We start from the raw sequence: 25,371 nt of genomic DNA on the forward strand, positions 1-25,371 counted from the left end.
TCAGCTTTCAAAACACTCCAGCTGAGTGTTTCTCATGAATCGTACTTCTCTCCCTCACGCACATCGTACTTCTCTCCCTCACACACATCGTACTTCTCTCCCTCACGCACATCGTACTTCTCTCCCTCATGCACATTTGACTAGAATTTCTGCTCACATTATTATATAAGTTAATTGTGATCCTTTTCAAATATTCTCAGAATGTTCCCTGAGCTGAAAACTAGTTAATTTTAATCAATGAAACAATCACTTTAAAGGCAAGATAGTCACCCACTTTCAAAACTTTTGGTTGATAAACAAGCCCACCAATTATATTTTTGTTTGTTTTTTCTTATATTTATATACTGTCTTTCTTCTGACATGGAACCCAAGGCAGCGTATAAGTGGTTTTCTGGTGGTCTCCCATTCAGGCACTGCCCAGACCCAGACCTGCTTAGCTTCAGCACGATGGTAGCCTCATGTGCCTTCAGATATAATAGGGAATATTTGGTATTTATCGGTAATCAAGTCAATCAATTTTAATGGGGGCTTAAGAGCCTCACACAACATTCCCCAAACTGGTGCCCTCCAGTTATTTTGGACTATAACTCCCATCATCCCTGACTATTAGCTGTGCTGGCTGGGGTTGATGGGACTTGTAGTCCAAGAACATCTGGAGGATACCAGGCTGGAAAAGTCAGTAAGTATTTTTAGGATTGCAGCCTTGGTCAGACTTACTACAATTGCTTTCGTCACTTCGATCCAGACAGTCTACAGTCCCATCACATCTTGCATTTTGCTTTCTGAAGCAAATATTATTGCTGCACTTAAAAGTATTGTTGGTACAAGGAATGCCTGAAAGAGAAGAATCAATGACAAAATACATGCTTTAGCAGTTTCTGTTTTATCCTTTTCCTTCTAAAAAATGAAAACAATTACACGCTGGTTCAGACATTTTTTTCCTTGGTTATTTGTTCACATAAACAATATAACATCAGAGGAGGTACTCATAGAAGATTGCAGATACTTTTTTATGCATAGGCATGCCGACAGTAAAAGTTACAATATTCACATGAGTAGACTGCTCAAGTGAACAGTTATGTGTGCATGTAAGCAGAGGGAAATTACGTTTTATTTCTTTATTTCTGAGCCAGTTTTTAAACTCATGCCCAACTTTACAAAATAAAAAAAGCTTCTATTTCATTTCCTATAAGAAGGAAGGGGGGGAAAGATATCTTAACACCTTCATTTCAAGAAAGGAATGTCCAGCTAGGATCCTTTATGCACCTTGCTCTTTCATCCTGATAAAAATGTAGAAAAATTGAACCAAACTAAATAGTCCTGTGAAATTAATATTTTTCATGAGTATCACCCAAAATGGCAGAAACATTGCAAAAAAAATACTTGTTTCTTTTTTCCTGTTAGAATTTCACCACTGGTCAACTCACCGATATTCTTTATTTCTGTTATGAGGACATAAAAAGAAGAGCCCTGCTGGATCAGACCAAAGGCTTATCTAGTACAGCATTCTGTTCCAATAATGACCATCTAGATGCCTATCAGGATCCTACAAGGAGCACATGAGTGCAACAACACTCTCCCAATTTGTGCTCCCCAACAAGTGGTATGCGAGGAAGGCTGCTTTCACACTGCACTTTATTCCATTATTCTGATGATTTCTTACCTGGTACTTTGCATATTATATTTGACCTTTCACACAACATACAAACTAGTTCCAGAAATCTTGTGGAATATGGTGCAAGTTTAGGACTAATTTTCGTGATAAATAATAACAGAAATAATCCATTTGCAAGCTTGGAAACCCGGAAAATCACAGGAGTTTTTTGCTAGCTGCAGCTGCTCACATGACAGGCATCCCAGCATTCAGTGCGTTCCCGCCCTTCAGGCGCATTGGGGGTTTTGCCTGACGAAAATTGTACCGGTATTCCAGCATAGGCACCAGTAGCAGCAGCATTCCCCCCCCCACACTCCTATGTCTATACAACCAAAAAAAAAAAAGTATGTCAGATGCTAAAGGGAGAGGGGTTACATGGTGACAGGATGAAATCTTAGACCTCCTACAGAGTGGGAAACTACAGTGCACATGAGGGATGAAAACAAGATGTTGTTCATTGCAGCCATGTGAAACACAGTTGTGTGTAATGCCGGCATATCGACTGAAAAAGCTGCTGTTCCTTAACACACCAGGTACTGCAATGTGAAAGAAATTTTAGAAATTGGGAAAGAAGCGCTACCAGTTTAATCTGTTCAACTGACGCAATCAGCCCCATGTCTGAATGAGCCAAATACTGCCTCTGATCCTGGAGGCACTACACAGCCATCCTGGTTAGTACCCATCATTAGTTTTATCCTCCATAAATTTGTCTAATCCTTTTTTAAAGCCATCCAATTTGGTGGCCATCATTAGATCTTGTGGTAGCAAATTCCAGAGTTCAACTGTGCACTGTATGCAGAAGTACTTCCTTTTGTCTGTCTTGAATCACATCAGGACAAAATGCTACCAATTCACCTATGGCCCTTGAACACCACTGCTTCATTTAAAAAAAGCCATAGACAATAGGCTGTATCCAATGGTTGCATGGGTAGAAGGAAACTCATGCAACAGACCTTTTTCTTACCCTAGTAAGATGAGGGAGTCCAAAGTATTGTAGATCACTGCAATAACTGGAATTAACCATGTGCATAGTAAAACTGCTGCACTGTCTCAACAGCCCTATCAAGTTGCCTATAATTATTATTTCCATATTACAGATGGGGACTGAGGCTGAGAAGAAGTGGCTTTCCACAAGCCACCCAGTGACTTTGTGGCTGAGGCAGGATCTGAACTAAGGGCTTCCTACCTTCCGCCCTTAGCTCCTACAGTGTTTAACATGAGGTGTGCCTGGCACTGTTATCTTTTCGGCGCCAGGTCAAGACTTCCCTCTTCTCCCAGGCATTTTAGCATGTGTTTTATATTGTTTTAAATTTTTAAATTGTTTTTTAAACGATGTATTTTAAATTGTATTTGTTTTTAGTTACTGTAAACCGCCCAGAGAGCTTCGGCTATGGGGCGGTATACAAGTATAATAAATAAAATAAATAAATAAATACACAGAATCACTGCATTTAGTTGTGTGTTTATGAAGGGGGCTCACTTTCAGTGCAGTGTTGTTCATCCCGGCCATCTTCACAGTCATTTATTCCATCACAGAAAAGGGAATGGTGCTGTGTGAGGAAACTGGTGTTACAGTTTTGTTTGGGAACTCCTAAAACAAGGAGAAGAAAGCCACAAATCACTAAGATCGCACACAAAGAGAATAGTTATAATATTTTTAGTTCTCATGACTCACAGATACTTAACCACAAAAGAGCTCATCACTTTCATCAAAGCAGTCATTGATCCCGTCACAGCGCCGAGTCTGTTGAATGCATAAACCTGTGCGGCATTCAAAAGATCCAGGTGGGCAAGCTAAAGGCAAGAAGGAGAAGCGCTATGACTTCTAGCAATTTCGAAGCAGTTCTGGTTCAGACACTAAAACTGGTATGGTTTGTGCTGTGCCAAAATCTGTCCAATTTCTCAAAAGTTTTTCTTCCCCTGCCTAAGAGGCTTCCATTTGCCTGCCTTATTCTTGGTACACTTCAAAATTTCTTTAAAATTATGGCAGGTGAGGAGTTTTGAGCTAACCTTATTGTTGTGGAGTGGCTACAGGGAGTGTGGCTTTTTTTCTTTCCACTAAACATTTCTCCAGTAACTCTGCAGCATCCCTGGCAGCCTGCACTTCCTGATCTGAAAAGCCTCATGGGAGGAATTGCTTCAGAATGTCTTCCCCTTGGTTTTAACTGGAGCATGGGCACCCAGGAAGTCTGCAGAGTGCAGGCCACTAGTGAAATGATTTGTAGAAAGATAGCCCCCTTGAACACCTCAAAAGTAAGGCAAGGGCAACAAAAACCCTGCACTCAATGCATGAGAATTTATCCAAAAGTTTCTCCCCCCTTTGATCATTTTCAAATAAAATTTCTTTTCTCATTTATTGATGGGAAATGGTTAAAAAAGAGAGAGAGAAATGTTTGGCATGGCACCAGTTATGACAAAGGACAAAGGACCTGCCAGGCTATCCCAAACAAAAACACATCCCAATAGTGCTCTTGCATTGCTCTCGTTCATTCCAAAGGGACAGGAGAACTTCCTGGCAGCTTCTGCCTTTCAGTAAAGTGCATTAAAATATTATTTCAGGAACTGCTCAAAAACCTGAGACAATTTTTAAATTATTGACATTAATTTTAAAAAAGAAGATACTGGTAGAAACGGACACATATAGATGAATAGTGATAGCATACAAAGGACATATCTCAATCAGAAGTTTTCCTAACAACGTGATCTACTTGGAAGAGTTTGCTCGGTCTCGCTGTGTCCTGCATTGTGACCCTAATTAAAGGTCAACTTCTGGACCCAAAGCTCATTCAGGAGGTACCATTATTCCAGAAATGTCTCTTGTAAGTAATGTCTGGCTAATCATTGTGAGGGACAGGAACAGGTTAAAACATATCGAAGCCCTAAGCCATGTCAAGATTCAGAGACCCCATACCATAAAAAATAAAGAGAACAAAAGTGGTGGGAAAATAGTAAGGAGGGGATTAGCGGAAATGATGCCTGGTGTGGAACAGGACTTCAGAATATGTTGGTAGGCTAGCTCCGCATCGTCTCCTCTTGAGGTCTGAAGTGAGGTTGGACAACCTGTGGATGGTGCAAGTATTCCAGCAGCCCTGGAAGGGAAGTTGATGGGATTTGGTGTGGACTGGGATGGGTTTTATATGAAAGGTTATTTAAGACAAAACAATTTCCATTATAATAAAACTTCTTAGCTATCTCCAACATATTTAGAGGCACCTCATAATGTGAGGCCCTAAGCCATGGCTTACTTGGCCTGCACCTAAATCCATCACTGGTGAGGAACCTTTACAGTTAGATGGTGCACCTCCTCATAATGAGTACATTGGCCTGAATCCCAAGAACTCTGCAACTATTTTTATGCGGCCACTCATTGTGCTTCATAATGGAGATCTTTTGAAATTGACAGGAGTTTCAGTTTGTAAAATGGCATGGGGAAAAGTCAAAGGTTCCACTGGACACACTTATAGCTGTGGGCCAGCCTCTTTTTATATCAGTTTCATTCATTCTTCTGTTAATCATTGTAAGTGGGACAGCCTGAATTTATTTATTTATTTGATTTCTGTCCCACCCTTCTTCCCAGTAGGAGCCCAGAGCAGCAAACAAAAGCACTAAAACACTTTAAAACATCATAAAAACAGACTTTAAAATATATTAAAACAAAACATCTTTAAAAACATTTTTTAAAAAAGGTTTAAAAACATTTTTAAAAAAGGTTTAAAAACAACTTTTTAAAAAAGGTTAAAAACATTTTTTTAAAAAAGTTTAAAAACATATTAAAAAGCAATTCCAACACAGAAGCAGACTGGGATAAGGGCTACACTTAAAAGGCTTGTTGAAAGAGAAGGTTTTCTAAAGGCACCAAAAAGACAACAGAGATGGCACCTATCTAATATTTGAGGGGAATTCCACAGGGTAAGTGCTGCCACACTAAAGGTCCGTTTCCTATGTTGTGCAGAATCGACCTCCTGATTAGATGGTATCTGCAGGAGGCCCTCACCTGCAGAGTGCAGTGATGGACTGGGTATATAAGATGGTCTTTCAGGTATCCCCCCAAGCTGTACAGGGCTTTGTACACCAAAACTAGAACCATGAACTTGGCCCGGTAGCAAATGGGCAGCCAGTGCAATTCTTTCAGCAGCAGGGTGACATGTTGGTGATGCCCTGCCCCACTGAGCAGTCTTGCCGCTGCATTTTGCACCAGCTACAGCTTCTGGATCAACCTCAAGAGCAACCCCACATAGAATGCATTACAGTAATCCAGTCTGGAGGTTACTACTACATGGACAGCTGTGGTCAGGCTATCCTGGTGCAGAAATGGCTGCAGCTGTCTTACCAACTGAAGCTGGTAAAAGGCACTCTTAGCCAATGAGGTCACCTGGGCCTCTAATGACAAAGATGGATCCAGGAGCACCCCAAGACTATGGAGCTTCTCTTTCAGAGGCAGTACAACCCCATTCAAAGCAGGCAACTGACCAATTATCTGAACTTGGGAACCACCAACTAGGGATAGGTGAGAATTTCGATTTAGTTTGCATTTCAAGCGCAATTTATCAAATTCGCCATTTCTGAAACAATATGATAAGCAAAACACAGCCATCCTTTGAAATTCGCATTTATTAGAATTTTAGGATGCAGTTCGCCAACTAAACAACATTTACAAAAATTCATATATAGGGGAAAGTATGCATAAAAATGAATACATGAGTGAAAATAACATGCAAAAAGGCATGATGTGATTAGAAATGGCTTGCAAATATGTGTACCTTTGTCAAAACTGCCTACAAAAATATGTTTATTTGGAGAAATTCACACTAAAATGGTGGAGAGTTTTCATGAGGATTTTTTTAGAAACATTCACAGATCACTGTAGAAATGTATAGAACTGAATTTAACATTTGAAAAATGAGAAACTAAGAAGACTGAAATGGACAGATCTTTCCATCCCTACCTCCAACTCACAGCATCTCCCTCTTGCTAGAATTCAGATTCAGTTTATTGTCCCTCTTCCAGCCCACCACCGAGTCCAGGCAGTGGTCCAGGGCTTGCACATCCTCTTCTGATTCAAATATTACAGAGAAATAGAGCTGGATATCTTCAGCATACTGCTGACACCTCACCCCAAATCTCCTGATGATAGATCCCAAGGGTTTCATATAGATGTTAAACAGCATGGGGAACAAGGTACCCTGCAGCACCGCACAGCACAACTGCCAGGGGGGCAAAAGACAATCACCCAATGCTATTCTTTGAAAATGACCCTGGAGATAGGATCAGAACTACTGTTCTGATACCCATCTCACCAAGTCGGCCCAGAAGGATACTGTGGTCAATAGTATCAAAAGCCACTGAGAGATCATGTAAGAGTAACAGGGTCACACTCCCCCTGTCCTTCTCCTGATAAAGGTCATCCATCAGGGCGACCAAGGTCAATTCAGTCCCATAAACAGGCCTGAACCCAGACTGGGATGGGTCAAGATAATCTGTTTCATCCAAGAGTACTTGCGATTGCTGCACCACAACCCTCTCAATCACCTTCCCTAAGTAGGGGGTATTTGCAACCTGTCGGTAATTGTTGCAAACCAATGGGTCCAGGGTGGCCTTTTTCAGGAGTGGTCGGATCATTGCCTCTTTCAGAATGGCTGGAACCATTCCCTCCCACAACAATGTGTTGACCACACCCTGGATCCACTTGGTCAAACCCCCTCAGCAAGCTTTAATAAGCCAAGAAGGGCAAGGGCTGAGAGGACACGTTGCTGGCCACATCATTGCAAGAAGCTTGTCTACGTCACCAGGCCGCATCAACTGAAACTGTTCCCAAGAAGTTGCAGCAGATGTTGCACTGGATACTGAATGATACTTCTCCTCCAATATGTCTTCCTCAATGCTGGGCGTGGCTGATGAGAGTTGTAGTCCAAAACTTCTGGACGGGTACCAAGTTGGAAAAGCCTGATCTATCCATCACAATTTTAATACCTATTTAAACATGCATTAGCAAGTCATGCTTGAAGAAGAAGAAGAAGAAGAAGAAGAAGAAGAAGAAGAAGAAGAAGAAGAAGAAGAAGTTGCCAGCTTATATACCGATACATGTTCTTTAATCTAAATCACATTGAGTTTACATATACCTACTGGACATTTTTAAAGCTGCTTAGTCCACACACAAAACCACAGCATTATCCTGCATGCCCATGATGGCCTCCAAAGTTTTCATTAAAGGCACATTCAGAGGTTTCATTAAAGGTACATTTGGGTTTCCCAAAAAGTACAAAGGAAACTTAAAATTAATCTTACGTTGGCTGACATTGTAGCTTCCATATTCCATGAGAAGTGGCTGCTCTGAAATCTTGGAACTACATTGAAACTCAATGTTAACTGCAAAGCTTGCAACACGGAATATTGTTGGATGATCAATGTAATAACCACAGTACCTACAGGATGAAGGCATGTTAACTTATGGCATCTTTCTTCACTGGATGGGCAAGGAGAGTCAAAGTTGTAGTGTAATTATATTCTTCAATGTTTCTAAGAACCAGTTCAGTTTGCATTTCAAGGCAAATTTACTTAATTCACACTTGCTGAAACAATACGCTAACTGAAGCACAGCCTCAGCAGAGCCAATTCAGCTACTTCTGCAGATTGCCAACCTCCCTGCCACCCCGATCCTCCCATTCTCCCTCCCAATAAGCAGCATCAATTATGGTAAGCGCCACCACCCTACCATGCTACTGCCTTGGGCTGAAAAATGTTCCCCACTCTTAAATTACACTCTCCAGGTAGTATGCATAATATCCAAAAATGTTGAAGCAATGCTGAACATGAAATGACTCAGAACATTTTGTATATTTCTATTTGCACTAAAATACAAGCCATCCAGACAACGTAATTGTCACACCATCAATTGGTATTACAAATTCCTCAGTCTGCTGCCTACTTCCTTGAGAATATATAACATATTCATGGACTTACATATGTTCATTAATTTTCCACCATCCATGTTCACAGCCTTTAATGCTTTTTTCACTGATGGTATAGTTATGAAATTTCAATGCTATGCCAAGGTTCTTCAGAGGAGTCTGTTTTAGAGAAAGAAAGGATACATTTTGTAATATTTTTGACAACTGACAACAAGTCATTTGAATACTGTGTTTAAAATATGCTAGCCAGGTTTTAATCTGTGCCAGATATTAGGAATTGCTTAAATGCCAGTAATAATATAAAAATGAGAGCATCTCTGATGAGAGACAAATTCTTCAGTAGTTAAATGTGTATTAACATTTGCTACTGTGCATGTGGAAGGGGCAGGAAAACTTTCCCTCCCTCCTCCCTACTACAGACTCTACACCTCACTGAGACTGTGCCCCACTGGACTGCAGTTTGCCATGGGAGGAAGACTGAGTAGGTGTAGACTGCCTACTATGGAATTTGCTCCCACAAGAGGTTGTGATGGCCACCAACTTGGATGGCTTTAAAAGGGAACTAGACACGATCATGGAGGATAAGGCTATCAGTGGCTACTAGCCACAATGGATATGTTCTACCTCCACTGTTGGAGGCAGTAGGCCTACCAATTGTGAGGAATCCCATGTGGCAAGAGTGCTGCTCCAGTAAGGTCCTGCTTGTGAGCTTTCCAAAGGTATCTGGTTGGCCACTGTGAGAATAGGATGTTGGACTAGATAGGGATCTGGCCTGATCCAGCAGGGCTCATTTTATGCCCATCTCTCCCTACTGAGCAGCCACATCCAGATCCAACACAGCCAGTAAGGGTAGAAACACACTCACTGTTCTGCAGGTTCCTGTGCGTTTCTACCTCTTTCTTCTGAAAATGGGGACATACAACACTAGTCAAACCCCACGCCTTTTTACTGTAAAACCTGATGGGAGCAGCTTGAGTGCATTTTTTTAAAAAAAAATAAGCTTCAAAGAGATTTCATAACTTATTAGCAGATCAACCAGTTCCCCCTCCAGGTGTAGCTAATGAAAATGCTTTGCTCTGGCGACTAGTGTGTTCACAGCCTAAGTAAGAGGAAGGTCTTCAAGATCTGAGAACTGGTGCAGGAATTTAAGCGCTTAGCACATTGCTGCTTCGAAATGGACCACAGGCTCCTCATCTCGGCAGGAACAGTTTTGCTTTGTGCGTGCCAGGCTACAAGGAGCACCAGCGCTTGTCACAGCTCAGCTGCCAGCATATCAGAGCCTGGGGAGAGAGGTCAGGCTGGCAGTGGCTAAGAGGAGGTGCAGTTTTCCATTCCCTCACAAGGGAACCTTTCATCTCTCACTACAGCTACCTGACCGAGAGAGAGAGAGAGAGAGAGAAAGAGAGAGACATTTGAGCTTTGTGCAGAGATCAAAGAGCTCAGAGTCTTGCAACTTCATCTCACCAAAGAGAGACAGACAGAGAACCCTGTTTGAGACTGACACCAAACACACACCAAAGGGTACTTGTGAAACACCTGCACAATGGGCTTTTAAAATTACCTGAAAACTCCATGTACAAATGCATTTTGGAGGATAATAGCTTGGGTAATACGGACTCATGATTCTCCCTTCAAACCCAGAACTTCCCAAAGCCAGTATAGCTTTGCCACATTCTGATAAAAGAGAGAGGCGTTATCATATTGTTGTACAATCTGGAAACCAAGAATCAGCGAAAAGAAGAAGAATTCCTGTATGGTGGTTATGTTTTAAAAGACATTTTGTTTGTTTGTTTGTTTTAGGATTTCTGTTCTGCCTTTTAAATACACTTCAGGGAGGCAAACAATGGAAATAAAACCAAACAGCAAAGCATAATAACCAACAGACACAAAACAGCAACAAGCAGCATAATGAATTAATTAAAACATGACGGAAGCACTCCGTCTATCTAGCAAGATAGAAATGATGGGAGGGGGGCAGATTTCCTAAAGGCCAAACTAAATGTCATTAAAAGCCTATGAGAACAAGATAGCAGTGGTGCTGTAAGGGCTGGATTTTGGGGAGGGGGGCTAAATCCAGCAGGACTAGCTCGCCACATTTTGAAATCAGTGAAGCAACGTGGCCCTCCAGGCTTCCCTATCTGGCCTTTGGGAATCTTCCCAAGCCGCCACCAACCCCTCTTCCCCACCAGAGGTCTAGTTGTCCAGGGATCCGGGGGGGGAGATCTTAGACCCCTTACTTTTTGGGAAACCAGGTCCCAGCAGGATCACTATGTCTCTAGCATCCTATGAGACAATCAGCATGAAAGGGGAGTTTATTAGACACTGAGAAGAGTCTTCTAACATACTTCCTTGTCCTTTCCTGCTGATTGGAGCCAACCAGAGTGAAAGGAGGTGAGTCAGCCCTGAGGAGACTCTTCTCAGTACTAACACTCTCCCCTTTCATGCTGATTGGCTCCTTGGGACATCTGTTGTTGTGGGAGAAGGCATTAACAAGGATCTCATTCTCAACATAGCAACAAAAAAAGGGGTGTGTGGCGGTGACTATCGCGAAGGGACCCTGCACTGCTGCTTTTACCACTGCGCTACTGATCTCCGCACTGGGCTTGCTTCACACCCTCCTTGAGGGTTTTTGCCTGGCTGGAATTTCACTGAACTTGTAACATCTCTTGCTTGCCTGGATTAAGCATAGATGGGTGTGCAGGGATTTTGGAGAATTCCAATAAAAACAGAATGGGAAGAAATTGCTGGTGTTCACGTATGTGTCCCATGTCTGCAATGGAAATCAGTCTAGTGAATACTGACTGGTATGTACTGTTGTTGTTGTTGTTGTTTTCAGTCTGCAAATGATACATAATTGATTAACCCCCCCTGCCAAAAAACACACAATTAAACTCTGCTGCAATTGAAATGAATGGCCTTTGCACTGAAATGAATGGTGTGGAAAAAGTTAAGTCATTAATTATGTTACATTTGTAACTTGTGTAAATTGTGTACATAAGTAACTAAATTGCATTAAGTGCAGACAGCGAGACCAGTAATGTAGTATTGGGCAGAAACCAGATAGCAGAGGAATGGAACAGGGTGATAGTGACAAAGACAAGTTGGGATTGAAATCTCTGCTTTCTTGCATTCCTAGCAATGCGTGAGAATGTGTAGAAACTACCCTAATATACCAAGGAAAATTTACACTCCACCCACTTTTGTTCTGGTCCCACCCACCACACCAGAAAGTTACCCAGAAGGGAATGCGGCCCTTGGCTGAAAAAGGTTTCCCCAGCCCTGTATTACAATGTAAAGAGTCAGGGCATGTAAGACCCTTGTGTTTGAAGTCTAAATTTACCTAAGTGAACCACTGCAAGACAGACTTTACCTGGTGTATAAAAGATGAAGGTGTCATGTACACAAACCGAGAGAGAGAGTTCCATAGTTTGGGTGCCAACATTGAAAAGGCCCTCTCTTCAGTCACCATCCACCTAACTTCGGAAGGTGGAGGCACTTGAAGAAAATTTTAAAAGACATCACTGCTGCAGTCCCACAAGAAGAAAAATTTGCAGGTTTTTCTATCAGGGACAGGATGTCTGCCTAAGTGGAAGCAGCACCTTATGCTCTCAGATAAGTAATGGCCTCTGGGGTCTCTTTTCTCACATGTCTCCTGATGTGGTGCCTAGCCTCATGCACTATGTGAAATGCTGGCTTGTCAGGCCAGGTGCTCCAACCTGGGAGTGGGGGTGAGTGGAGGGAGAGGGCAGCAGAACCCCTGGGTAGCCGGCCAAATGTGTCAACCCCACACATGGTGTAGAAAAAATAAAGTGAGAAAAGTTTCCCCCCCCTCATAGTACTAGAACTTGGGGTTATGCAATGAAGCTATTTGATGAATAGATGAAAGGATATACTTCTTTTCACACAGTGCATAAACCATGGAATTTGCTACCATAAGTTGTGGTGTTGGCCAACAACTTGGATGGACTTAAAAGGGGATTGGATAAATTCATTGAGGGTAAGGTTATCAGTGGCTGCTAGTCTTGTTGGCTAAGCTTATATACTACATCTAGGAACAGAGGGACTGTGCCTCTGAATACCAATTTCTGGGGAACAAGGATGGAAGTGTGCTATTGTACTCATGTCCTATTTGTAGGTTTCATAGAAGCATCTGGTTGGACACCAGGGGAACAAGATGCTAGACTAGGGGCTCATTCACACTGCGACTTATTGTGAGATTGGTGCTACTTGCATCCTCATTTAATTTGCATGGTTCACATGATGCTGCAGGCAATCAGCAGCTATCACACAGTTTTCCTGTATCAACCCAATGCAATTACAATGTGAAAAGGAAAGGAAAAACCATCTCAGGTTCACTGCACTCCTCTGTGTAGGCACTTTGCCTCGATGTTTTTTTAGTGGGTGGGCTCTCTTATGCCTTATTGCCAGTTCCCTCTCTCTCTGCTGCTCGCAAAAGCTGCAACAGCTGCTGCCTACTTACCTTTCACTCACTCCCCCCCTCTAGTCAGTTTCATAGTTTCATGTCAATTGCACCTCAGTTCTCTGGCTCACCAGGGAGAAGCATGCAATTGACAAGAAACAATGAAACTGACAAAAAACCCTCCCCTTCTCCATTAGCAATATCGATACTCCGGAGGGAGTAAACATGTAAAATTAGGGGCAGGGCTACAAGGAAACAGCAATACTAAACCTTTCCAGAGGAATGCCTTCTTGTGTGAAAGGAAAACAGTGGATTTGAAAGTAGGAAGTGTGAACCTTGCAAATTTATCACGATGGCAAAAGCTGCATCTTTACTGCGCAGTTCAGCTCCTGTGTGAATGAGTCATAGGTAGTACTTTGGACTGATTCTAGCCACACACACATACACCCTGCTTTTGCGTTTCCCAGAGGCATCTGGCTGGGCACCATGGGAACAGAATGCTGTACTAGGTAGGCCTTTGAACTGATCCACCAGGGCTCTTTATTCTAGCCTACCCCCACCCTTCATTTTAATACACTGTAACATGGTCAGAAGGGTTTTCCATACATCCATTTATGTTTTCCATACATCATTCATGGCACAATCCAGAGTGACAAGCCCCACAGGTAAGAGATTTACACCATCAAGTGTTTGGCACATCTGTCTATAATTCTATTGGTATAATAAAAAAAAGGTGAAGAATAAAAACACTGAGAAGAATCCCTCAGAGATACAACAACCTTTCAAAATGAAACAAAACCAAACCTCCAGTGAAAAAAGAACATGCTAATGGCTTTCTATTATCATTGGAAAAGAAGTGTGTTTGTGTGTGTGCGTCTGAGAGAGAGAGAGAGAGAGGCAAAATGGACTACAAGGGCCCATAAAAAAGAGGCACTGGTCAAGTCAATGGGGGGGAAGAATCCTGGGAAGTGTAGTTACCCCTTATAGAGCTACAATTACCAGCACCCATAACAAGCCACAGCTCCTAGGATTCTTTGAAGGGTTGTGATTTGAATATGCTTTAAAGGTGTGGTGTGTATGCAGCAATGATATCCTTTGATATTTAGGAATGCCTCTACCAGAATACTGAGGACTACTTTGGAAAAGACTGTAGCTCAGCAGTAGAGCATCAGCTTTGCATGCAGAAGGTCCCAGGTTCAATCCATGGTAGGGATAGAAAAAGGATAGAAACCGGGAGAGCTACTGTCAGTCAGTGTGGACGGTACTGAGCTAGATTGGCCAATAGTCTGACTCAGTATAAGGCAGCTTCTTATATTCCTTTGCTACCATGAAACTGCCAACAGGATGTGGAACAAAACAAATATACATTTTAAAAATATCTCATGTAATGTGTGCATATGACAACTACTCCATCTACTGGTATAACGGAGTATAAAGCATACTGGTTATTTCTGTAATGGCAGTCCGTTTCCATTTCCAAATAAGGCAAGCATTCAAAAAGAAACCCGTTCATGTCCCTAGATCGTTCATCTATACCCCTCCCAGTTTGCATTTAACCCAATGAGACCCAAAAACATATTTAAGGTAAAGGTTTTGCCAGGGGTGAATCAGCACTTGTGGCTCCAACAGTTTCCTGGACACCTCACATTGCTCTCTAGGAACACCAACTCATTGTACTGGACCTCAGACCATAGAAGGATGAAATCTTTTGTGCCTGGTTGCTGATCATTTCAGAGAGGAAAGCTTAAGTCTCACCAGACATAGAAATCTTGTTCCTCACTTTGTGCCTCAAAAGTCTTCAGGAAAGCTACATTTCGTCGTCGTCCCCATTTCTTTCTGGTGCGAGTTTATGTGCTCACTATCTTGGGTGTGAATCTCTATACTCTTATAGCTCTAGTGTGTGATTGTACTAGCTAGATGCTGCCCGTGTTTTAACTATGAACTGAATGCTATACTTTTCTTTTTCCTCTTATAATAAACCAATTTTTATTATAAGGGGCCTTCTTGGTAGTTCCATCATCCTCAGAAGTTTGGAGGATGGAGGCCTGGGAGAGGACTTTTTCTCTGGCAGCCCCTAAGTTGTGGAATTCCCTCCCTACAGAGGTACATCTGGCGCCTTCGCTGTACACTTTTCGGTGAACGTTAAAACACCTCTTTACCCTAGTCTTCGGTACTTGAGATGTATGTTTTCAGGACCCATGCTATTCCTGTGAATGTAATGTGTTTCAATTATTTTTAATACTGTATTTTAAATTTTTTAATATGTATTTTAAACTTTTTTTAAAACAATATGTTTTTAACCTTTTTTTAAAGGTGTCTTGAAAGCTTTTAAAAAATGTTTTTAAAGATTTTTTGTTTTTATGTATTTTAAAGTCTGCTTTTATGATGTTTTAAAGTGTTTTTAGTGCTTTTGTTTGCCGCCCTGGGCTCCTGCTGGGAGGAAGGGCGGGAGATTAGTTTAGATAGATCAATTAGATTGATTAGATTGATTAGATTGATCGATCGATTGATAGATCTGGGTCCTTCAGGTGAAGATTGGACAATAAATACAATCATAATCATCTTTGGTGTGTGTTCTTTATTGGGATCATAAGGGTAAAAGTACATGCATTAGAGCAGTGTGTGGGTTCTAATTCCAGCAAAAGTTTCCACTATGCTCTTGGGAATATATTTAAATCTCATGCGGGGTACACATACATAGGGGTTCAGAAGTATATATGTAACACTACGACTGGAGTTTCCACATTTAACAAATGAGAGCACTTACTTTCTTGTGGAATGATCTCAAAGTAGCCATGAAATTCCTTCATTTTCCTCACTTGTGTGGACTTCAGAGTAACCAGCATCAGATTATTTGTAGAAACGAAAGACAGGAATGAATTGGTTGGTTCACAAATTCTGAAACACATGGATTTTTTTTCATGTGTACATAGTACGGAAATTACAAAGCATCATTAACCCCATTACTAGACTTGGCCCCATTACTTGATTAGCCAATTGGTTAAAGAAGCAACAGCAATTGTGCTATTAAACTGATGCTAGACTTTATTATTTATTATTTGATTTATATCCCGCCCTTCTTCCCAGCAGGAGCCCAGGGTGGCACTCTTTAGCAGATCTTATAGAGGTGTGCAAAACCCTATCTGATTAAATCTGGGATCAGTTTCAGCTGATGTGGCCTAATGACATGGGCAAGATACTTGCAAATATGCAGCCAACAACATGCTCTGCCACTCATTGCTGAAAGAAACCTGGCTGGGGGGCTGAGTGGATGGGTCCAATGTGTGCTGATTGTATCTTTACATCTGGGAATGGTCTCTACCACCTTAAAAAAGCAGGGGCGTGGCCATTTGAGGCCACTCGAGGACGAGACTGGAGGACAGCTTGTAGTGGAAGAATTACAGGAGACCCTGTGCAAGAATGAGCAAGAGGCTGAAGCTCAATCAAGCAGGGACAATGAAACCACACCCCACAACAAGATGAGAAGAGTACTAGTAGTGGGAGACTCCCTACTGCGTGGGATTGAAACCCAAGTATGCTGAGAAGATCCGTGGACTTGCCAGGTATGCTGTCTACCAGGAGGACGGCTTAGAGATGTGATGGAAAGGTTGCCATCAGTCATCAAGCCCACCGACAGGTATCCCTTTCTCCTCATCCATGAGGGAACAAATGATACTGCCAAACAAAGCTATGAAGAAATCATATCAGACTTTGAAGCTCTGGGAAGGAAACTCAAGGACTTTGGGGCGCAAATAGTTTTTTCATCCATCCTTCCAGTATTTAGAAGAGGAGTAGAAAGGGAAAGAAAAATACTCCGTGTGAATGAATGGCTACAAAGGTGGTGCAGACGTGAGAGATTTTGATTCTGGGACCATGGGCTATGCTTCCTGGAAGATGGACTGCTGGCAAGTGATGAGTTGCACCTCACAAGGACTGGGAAGAATGTGTTTGGCCACAGCATGGAGAAGTTCATCAGGAGGGCTGTAAACTGAATCCTAAAGGGGAGGAAGACGTAAACTTGGTGGTAACGACTGATGAAGACTTATGCACAGTAGTGGGATCAGAGAGATCGGCTGTAATACAGCCCAGTAACAGCCCTCAGAAAAATGTAGTAAGGAAGCCAAGCCATAAATCACATGGTCTTCGATGTCTGTATACTAAATGTCCTAACTGTCCATGGAGGCTCAGATTTTGGCAGTGAGCCGGGCAGCCTGGTATCAACTACACCTCATACGAAGGCTGCAACCCTACCTTCCTGTTCATCATCTCCCAATGGTAGTACATGCCTTGGTCACCTCTCGTTTGGATTACTGTAATGCGCTCTACGTGGGGTTACCCTTGAAAACGGTCTGGAAACTACAACTTATACAAAATGCGGCGGCTCGACTACTTACGAACTGTCGCCGCCGGGATCACATCACACCAGTGTTGTTCGATCTACACTGGCTTCCAGTTGTTTTCCGGGCCCAATTCAAGGTGTTGGTATTAACCTTTAAATCCCTATACGGTCTCGGCCCAGTTTATCTTACGGAGCGCCTGCAACACCACCAATTATGCTGCCCAACAAGATCAGCCACACAGGGCCTTCTCTCAATCCCGCCAACAAAAACAGCCAGATTGGCGGGTACTAGAGAGAGGGCATTCTCAGTGGCGGCCCCCACCCTCTGGAACTTCCTCCCACAAGATCTACGGCACGCCTCTTCCCTAAATACATTTCGTAAAGCCTTAAAGACCTGGCTCTTTCAACAGGCCTTTGGGATTTCTGGGGAGGGTTAATTACTAGATTGAATTGCCTCCTACTGTATTGTATGCTGTATTGTTTTTATACTGTTTTTATATTGTACTATTGTATTTTATTATGCTGTGTTTTAACTGTTGTACGTTGCCTAGAGTGGCCATAGGCCAGATAGGCGACACAGAAATTAAAATTTATTATTATTATTATTATTATTATTATTATTATTATTATTATTATTAGAGCCATACATCAATGGAACCAATTACTTAGAGAGGTAGTGGGCTCTCCGACACTGGAGGCATTCAAGAGGCAGCTGGACAGCCATCTGTCAGGAATGCTTTGATTTGGATTCCTGCATTGAGCAGGGGTTGGACTTGATGGCCTTATAGGCCCCTTCCAACTCTACTATTCTATGATTCTATGATTCTACCTGGGGAAGATGAAATTATGATGGCACCAATCATTTGAGGCACCTCCTTAAGACGTTTTTACTCAACCAGGCTTTTTCAGGGTAGCATTGTTGGATAACCTTTTTCAGGGTAGCATTGTTTGATTTTACAGGTGATTTCATGTATTCCTATTGTTTCAACTTTCTATTTTGTATTTTAGTTTTGCCTCTTTGTACACTGCCACAATATTTTCTAACACTGGGAAGTTTATACATTCTTTCAATAAATAAACAAATAAACAAATAAAATACATGTTCAGAGTAATAGGAATATACATTTTCACCTATGTGGATTTTTTTTTGTTATTTGCATGTTGTCAGTCCTTACAATGAAGTATGCCAGAATAAAGCTGCCAAACTTTGGCAGTGTCACAACACGCATCTCAATCAATATCTGAATATCAGGAAAATGATAGTCTCTGTAATTCAGGAGATGAGGATTTAAAAATACATTTACAGCTACAAATTAAATATGTTGCATCTGTGTGCTTGTGATGAGGGAAGTCAGTACAGAAAATTACCTTATAAAAGTGCACCCAGTAAACAGGAAGAACGAAGATAAAATGTGATTATATAATTATTTGTATTGTAAAACATGTATGAAATAATTATTTGTGTAATAATACAATAAAGGCTGGAGTTAAATGTACATTACTACTAACAACTGATCAAACATGCTTAAAATATGCATAAATATAGGAATCTTGTGCCCATGATTAGCATTCCTATATAGTTTATTTGCGATAAGCTTGTTGGCCAGATTGACATATAATGCTAAACAATGGTTTATGCTATGTGCATGAGCAGAAATCTCGGGGGCTCATTTCCCCCAGTCTTCTCCCATAAAGCCAGCAGAAGGGCTTCACCAGAATTTAGTTTCAATTCCCCTGCATGTTGGCTTGAGGTGTAGTCTGGATCAGGGATCATTGGGGTTAAAGAAACTCAGGTCAGTTCCAAACCAAGCCAATTTCAAACCACAGGTTTCTGAAGCTAGCTTGCTGAACTAACCAGAGTTGGTTTTAAACTATTATTTATTTATTAGATTTATATCCTACCCTTTCTCCCAGTAGGAGCCCAGGATGGCAACTTTTCCTTGTACAAAGGAACAAGGAACAAACTAATATTCCTTGTCCAAATAACACAGCAAGTCATTGTTTGGGAAAAGAGAAACTAAACTATGATAAACTACAGTGAACTGTGGTGAAAGGAAAGAGCATGTAAGCCTAAGGCTTGTGACAGCTCCTTCCTGTTCATGTACATAGCACTAAGCCATAGCTGAGCATTATGTGCAAACATGGCCACTGTTGCAATTCATTGTGGGTTTTGAAAGATACAGAATGTGCTTCCTGATGTGACTTTGCATCACAAGGTCACAAGGACCTTACATTACAGATGGGTCATTCAGATCAGATTTTTGTGTGTGTGCATTTGACACCTTAGCATCCATACTTTCCTATTTTTTCCCAATCATAATATTGCTATTCTGCTACTTGCCATCCACATCAGTGAATGAAGCTTTAAGGAAGGTATCTGGTCTGCTTTTCTGTCCCTCCCCTCAGTCATTCTTCTCCCACCCTGCATTACCTTTGTCTGGGCAAACACATTGTTATTTTTGTACTTGTGCACATATAATTTAAATATATAGGAAGTGCACTATTTTGTACCTGTACACATGCACCTTGAAAATATATAGGAAGTGTACCACAGCAAAAGCTACCGGCCTTATCCAGCCAGTTATTATGTTTCATAATTTATTTCGTTCAATTTATATACCGCCCATAGCAAAATAGCTCTCAGGGCGGTGAACAACAAGAGTAAAATACAGTACATCATAATGATAAAATCACAAAAACATATACTAGACACAAATAGGAAAACAAAACATCACTAAACTAAAGACAAAATACATTAAAAAGATTGAAAATTATAGAATTAAAATAGTTAAAATGCCTGGGAGCATAAAAAGGTCTTTACCTGGCACCGAAAAGATAGTAATGTAGGTGCCAGGTGTACCTCTTCAGGGAGGCTATTCCACAGCTCGGGGGCCACCACAGAAAAGGCCCTAGATCTAGTAACCACCCTCCGGGCTTCATGATGGGTTGGTACCCGGAGGAGGGCCTTAGATGCAGAACGAAGTGAGCGGGTAGATTCATAGCGAGAGAGGCGTTCCACAAGGTATTGCGGTCCCGCGCCATGTAAGGCTTTATAGGTCAAAACCAGCACCCTGAATCTGGCCCGGAAACAGATAGAATGGAGGCTGGTGCTTTGAAGGGGCAATATCCATTTCCATTTGTTGTTGTAGTAGTAGTAGTAATGTCTTGCATAAGAGGACAAGATTGATAAAATGGTCTTGTGCAAGACTCCCATATTTTTAAAAAATTAAAGAAAGAAAGCCTGATGTATGTACAGCGATTACAGTATTCTAGGTAATTCTCTACATGTTCTATGAGTATATCTTGAGAGAATATCTCCTCAAACTGGGCATGCCACAATCAGTAGAAATAGATTTCTTCCCTTGGGGTATTGGATTTTTTGGAAACAAAATAGCTGAGTTGTGCTCAGATGATATGCAAACAGAAATAGGGGTATGGCAATAGAGACCACCCACTGAAATGTACACATAAAAACAACCACCAAATCTGCTAGTGTGCTTCAACAACAGCAGTGACTGCAGGTGTGTAATAGATTATTTTACAATTATTGTACAAGAAGGATGGGCTGGTGTTCTGATAACAATAAGGTCATGTGGATGCAGCAAAAGAACACATGGCTATCAGCACTAATTTCACGATATACTTCTATCTGGAAGCACTCAAAATCCCAGTCTAGATCTAATGAAAACAAATCTATTTTGCTTCCCACTTAGACTTGGTATGATTTCTCTGATGATCATCAGTGAACTATTACGATTAACCGCTACCAGCAATCCATTAATGGAGGTTACTCTCAACCGACAGTCAAGAGCTACCTGCTTAATAACTCTTAGTTATTCACAGAGAAAAAACTGCACAGGTTTCCTAATTATTTAAACAAAAGGTTTGAATATGCCTATGCTGAGAAAGGGTGAGATTTTTTAAAATATATATATGTTAAAATAATTTTTTTAAATTTTTTCCTGCTTACAGAACCAAATAAATCATATTGAAAAGGCATACCTACCGGTACAGTATCTTACTTTTGATTGGCATCAGGGAGTCATAAACGGTCAATGAATGAGTGATGCAATTGTCTGCTTCAATCTGAATAGATGCTATGGAGAGGCGAATTAGGTAGCCGACCAATGCAATCAGTTTGAAATAGCAGATCATCCTTCCTGATGTTGTTGAAATATCCAGTGGAAAGTGCTGGTGCAGCCGGTCTGCATGCAGGTCATATATGCAACTAGTACCTACAAAAATAGCCCATTTCAAAAGTTGATCAGTGGAAAGGTGATTATTATGCTTGCAAAACAGCAATAATCAAGCTTTTTTCACGTCACTGATAAAATATCAATGAAGTTATTCATGCATGAATGAATAATGATATTATTCATCCATTATGGGCCATGTGAGGCTGCTGCGATGGTGGTTCCGCCCAAGCAGGTGAGGCAGGTGCTCGCGAGCTTATTGCAAGACGTTGGGACTGGCCATCAAGGGATGGCTCTGCCACGGCTGCCGGCCGTGTTGTGGGGCTGGCGCTATGGGCTGCCACTGGACACCTATGGGCTGTTCTTGCTAATGGTCTCCACCATCTTTGCAGGCCTGGAGCAACCGCCTGAGCGAGCCCTGCTAGCCGCCTTGCACAATGCCTGAGCCCACCTGCTGGCCAAGGACTGGGCCTGCCTGTCGGAGGAAAGGCTGGCCGGCCTCCGGAGGTGCCTCTTCAATGCCAACAGCTACAGCATCCCCAGCCTGGGCAACATCTCCAGCGACAAGAACTGGGAGTTCACCTCTACTGCCAGCATCCTCACCAGATGATGGGCCCACAGTCCCTCTCTTGGCTTGGGGCAAAATATTCTGCATCTTGACCTTGGTGCTCCTGGCCTGCCTGCTCCAGCACCTGCAGCCCATCCTGAGCCACCACCCTGTCTGCTACATCCACACCCACTGGGGCTTCCCACTGGCCCACATGGCACTGGCCACACCACAGGGCTGGGGCTGGCCACCCTTGACTCTTCATCCTCATTGCTGCCATCTGCTTCTGGGTGCTTGAACACAACTAGAACGTCCTGGAGTTGGTGTATTTCTGCTTCATTTCCCTAAGCACCATCGGCCTGGGTGACTATGTGCCACGGGGCAGTTCTCAACCACCTCTGCACAAGCTCTATGAGCTCAGCATTACCTGCTACCTACTTGTTGGCTTATTGGACATGCTTGTGACTCTCGAGATGGCATACCAGCTACGAGAAGTTCGTGCTTTAGTCTGTTTTTTCGATCCTGGCCATGACCCACTCCCTGAGGATGACGACCACCTGGAAATCTTGGCTAGGGACCAGCTTGCCTTGACTACTCTGTCTGGCTCCACTTCCCAAGATGGGCCTATTGAAATGGGTGCCACTTCACATCTCCGGGGGGGAGGTAACCCCCGAACACCAGTTAAAATTGATTTTGACTGGTGCTTTTGCTGATTGTCTTGTCTTTGTATTATTGCTATTTTATTGTATATTACATTATATTATATTTGTATTATTATTGTTAACTGTTCTGAGCACCATTGGGTGGAAAGGAGGAATACAAATTTTATTAATAAATAAATAATGTTTGCATGGTTCATGTCATGTGTAGCCCTGACCTGATGCCAGACCCTGAATTCTCAGAGAACAAACAAGATACCTTACAGGTCAGGGACCTTGAGTAGTAGGCACGGCCCCCTGAATCCAATGAGGAGCCCTCTGGGTTTATACCCGAAGCAGAACCTCTGGAAATATCAGGGGAGGAGGTGGAGCCGCCCCCCCCAGTCCTTGAGAACACCAAGCTAGAAGCTTCAGGTCTAGGACAAAGAGTGATGGCACAGTATGTCTCTACAGATCCAGAGCTGGCTGTGAGAAAGGGTTCTACTCATAAGTAAGCAATCTCTAATGGTCCACTGCCAGCACATGGGATGAGGGTGTGGTTTAGGAGGCCAGAGTAGATAAGATCTCCTTCTTGAGCCTTCTAGTTGCTGGAAACAAAACAGGTCTTTGGCAAAGTCCAGAGGGTCAAATCACTCCAAAATGCAATAAAAAAACAACACAATATTAAACGCTAAACTAGAGTATATACTGCAGTTCAGAAAAGGTACCACCAGTACCAAGAGGATGCTGTTATGGTTAATGAGCAGAGTCAAAGAAACTATCACAGGCAAGAAGGCTTCAAAAAATGAAAGCTATGTCCTAGTGAGGAGAATATAAAGGAACACAAAGTCTGGCAAAAGAAATACAAGAATACAATGAGGAATGCTACTAGCCATGATAGCTATGCTCTGCCTCCATAGTCAGAGGCAGGGCTGGCGCCAGGAATTACTGGGCCCTTGGGCACCAGCCTGCCTGGGCGCACAGCTCCTCCCTGTTCCACCTACCTCTCTCCTGTCTCCTACTGCTGTGTATGCTGCGTGTGCAGGACTGCCATCAACCAAGATGGCAGTAACAGCCCCTTACAGAAGCCTGTGCTGCCATCTTGGTTGATGGTAGCCCTGCACATGCAGCACGCACAGCTGCAGAAGACAGGAGAGAGAGGTAGGTGGAGCAAGCGAATGGGCGGGTGGCCTGGAAGCTCCCTGCCAGTGATCTGCGACAGGGACTTTGTCATGGATCATGGCAGGGGAGAGTTACCCTCCCACCCATATGAAGGGCCCTTTAGCGATCACATGACATAGGAGGCAAATGGAAGGCATCCAGCTGCTTTTAGCTTTTAATCTGCAGCAAATCAATCCAATTTTAATCCAAAAAGAGAAGGAAAAACTATCTGTACTTCGTATCTCTAGGGCAGCCTTACCCAACCAGTGTGCCTCCAGATGTTATTGGACCACAACTCCCATATTTCCTGACCATTGGCAATGCTGGCTGAGGCTGATGGGAGTTGTGGTCCAACAACATCTGGAGGCACACTGGTTGAAACAGGCTGCTCTAGGGGCTTGCAGACACTTAGCTCCGATGCTTTTGTGAGTCCACGCCCACTCCCTCCTCCTCCCTTTGTTATGTTATTTGTTATGTGATTAACCCTTCCCTTCGGTATGAATGGAAAACAGCATTTGGAAGGTAGGAAGTGTGATCTTTAAACTCCCACCATGATGGAAAAAGCTTCGTCTTTAAAAAGGAGTTCAGCTCCTGTGAGAATGAGCCTTCAGTTGCTGGAAACTGCAGGAGAGGAGAGTTGGCTACTGTAGAATAGGATGCTCGAATACATGGGCTATTGGCTCTTCTTATGTTCTTAATACTGGTTTGCATATTGTTTTGGAACATGTGGTAGTGTGGTGGCACCTACCCTGTGGAATTTCCTCCCCTTAAATATTAGACGGGCACCATCTCTGTTACCTTTTCGGCACCTATTGAAGACTCCTCTTTCAACAAGCCTTTTAAGTTGAGACCTATCCCAGTCTGTGTTTGTGATGAATTGCTTTTTAATATGTTCTTAAACCTTCTTTTTAAAAATGTTTTTAATCTTAGAAGATGTTTTGAAAGCTTTTTTTAAGAAACATTTTTGAAGATGTTTTGTTTTAATGTGTTTTAAAGTTTGTTTGTATGATGTTTTAATGTTTTTAGTGCTTTTGTTTGCCACCCTGGGCTCCTGCTGGGAGGAAGGGTGGGATATAAATCAAATAATAAATAAATAAATACACATGTAAATTAGATATGTTCACATTAAAGTCTAACCAAAATTAGGGACAGAAAGATCTGTCAATCTTGGTTCACTCAGTTTCTCGTTTTTCCAATCTTGAATTAAATTCTCCACATTTCTGCAGCAATGTGTGAACTTTGTTTTGCAAATCCTCATGAAAAATTTCCATCATTTTACTGTGAATTTCTCCTACTGAATTCATATTTGTATGCAGTTTTGATTAATGTACACATTTTTCCAAGCAATTTTTCCTAATATAAAGCAATGTTGTATGTTACTTCCACTAATATATTCATTTGTACGTTTTTGGAAACAGTGGTTGGAGAACTGCATCGCAAAATTTGGACAAGTGCAAATTTTGAAAGATGGCTGTGTTGTGGTTCTCATATTATTTTGGAAAAGTGTCAAT

At 42.2% G+C, this 25,371-nt stretch overlaps 1 protein-coding gene and 1 pseudogene across 1 annotated transcript in view; one reads left to right on the forward strand and one right to left on the reverse strand.

Moving 5' to 3' along the window:
- Nucleotides 1-25,371, reverse strand: part of TMPRSS7 (transmembrane serine protease 7) — a 62,891-nt gene that overhangs the window by 14,318 nt on the left and 23,202 nt on the right. Inside the window, exons 8-16 of the mRNA XM_061629717.1 lie at nucleotides 21,328-21,556; nucleotides 15,750-15,880; nucleotides 10,124-10,236; nucleotides 8,615-8,721; nucleotides 7,940-8,076; nucleotides 3,341-3,448; nucleotides 3,135-3,245; nucleotides 718-834; nucleotides 664-667 (exon numbers count right to left, since the gene is read on the reverse strand). Of these exons, the coding sequence (XP_061485701.1) occupies nucleotides 664-667; nucleotides 718-834; nucleotides 3,135-3,245; nucleotides 3,341-3,448; nucleotides 7,940-8,076; nucleotides 8,615-8,721; nucleotides 10,124-10,236; nucleotides 15,750-15,880; nucleotides 21,328-21,556 (1,057 nt within the window). The remainder of the gene's footprint in view (nucleotides 1-663; nucleotides 668-717; nucleotides 835-3,134; nucleotides 3,246-3,340; nucleotides 3,449-7,939; nucleotides 8,077-8,614; nucleotides 8,722-10,123; nucleotides 10,237-15,749; nucleotides 15,881-21,327; nucleotides 21,557-25,371) is intronic.
- On the forward strand, nucleotides 21,952-22,774 carry LOC133385738 (potassium channel subfamily K member 1-like; annotated as a pseudogene).

Source organism: Rhineura floridana, chromosome 5 (genome assembly GCF_030035675.1).
Source record: "Rhineura floridana isolate rRhiFlo1 chromosome 5, rRhiFlo1.hap2, whole genome shotgun sequence".
Taxonomy (NCBI): domain Eukaryota; kingdom Metazoa; phylum Chordata; class Lepidosauria; order Squamata; family Rhineuridae; genus Rhineura; species Rhineura floridana.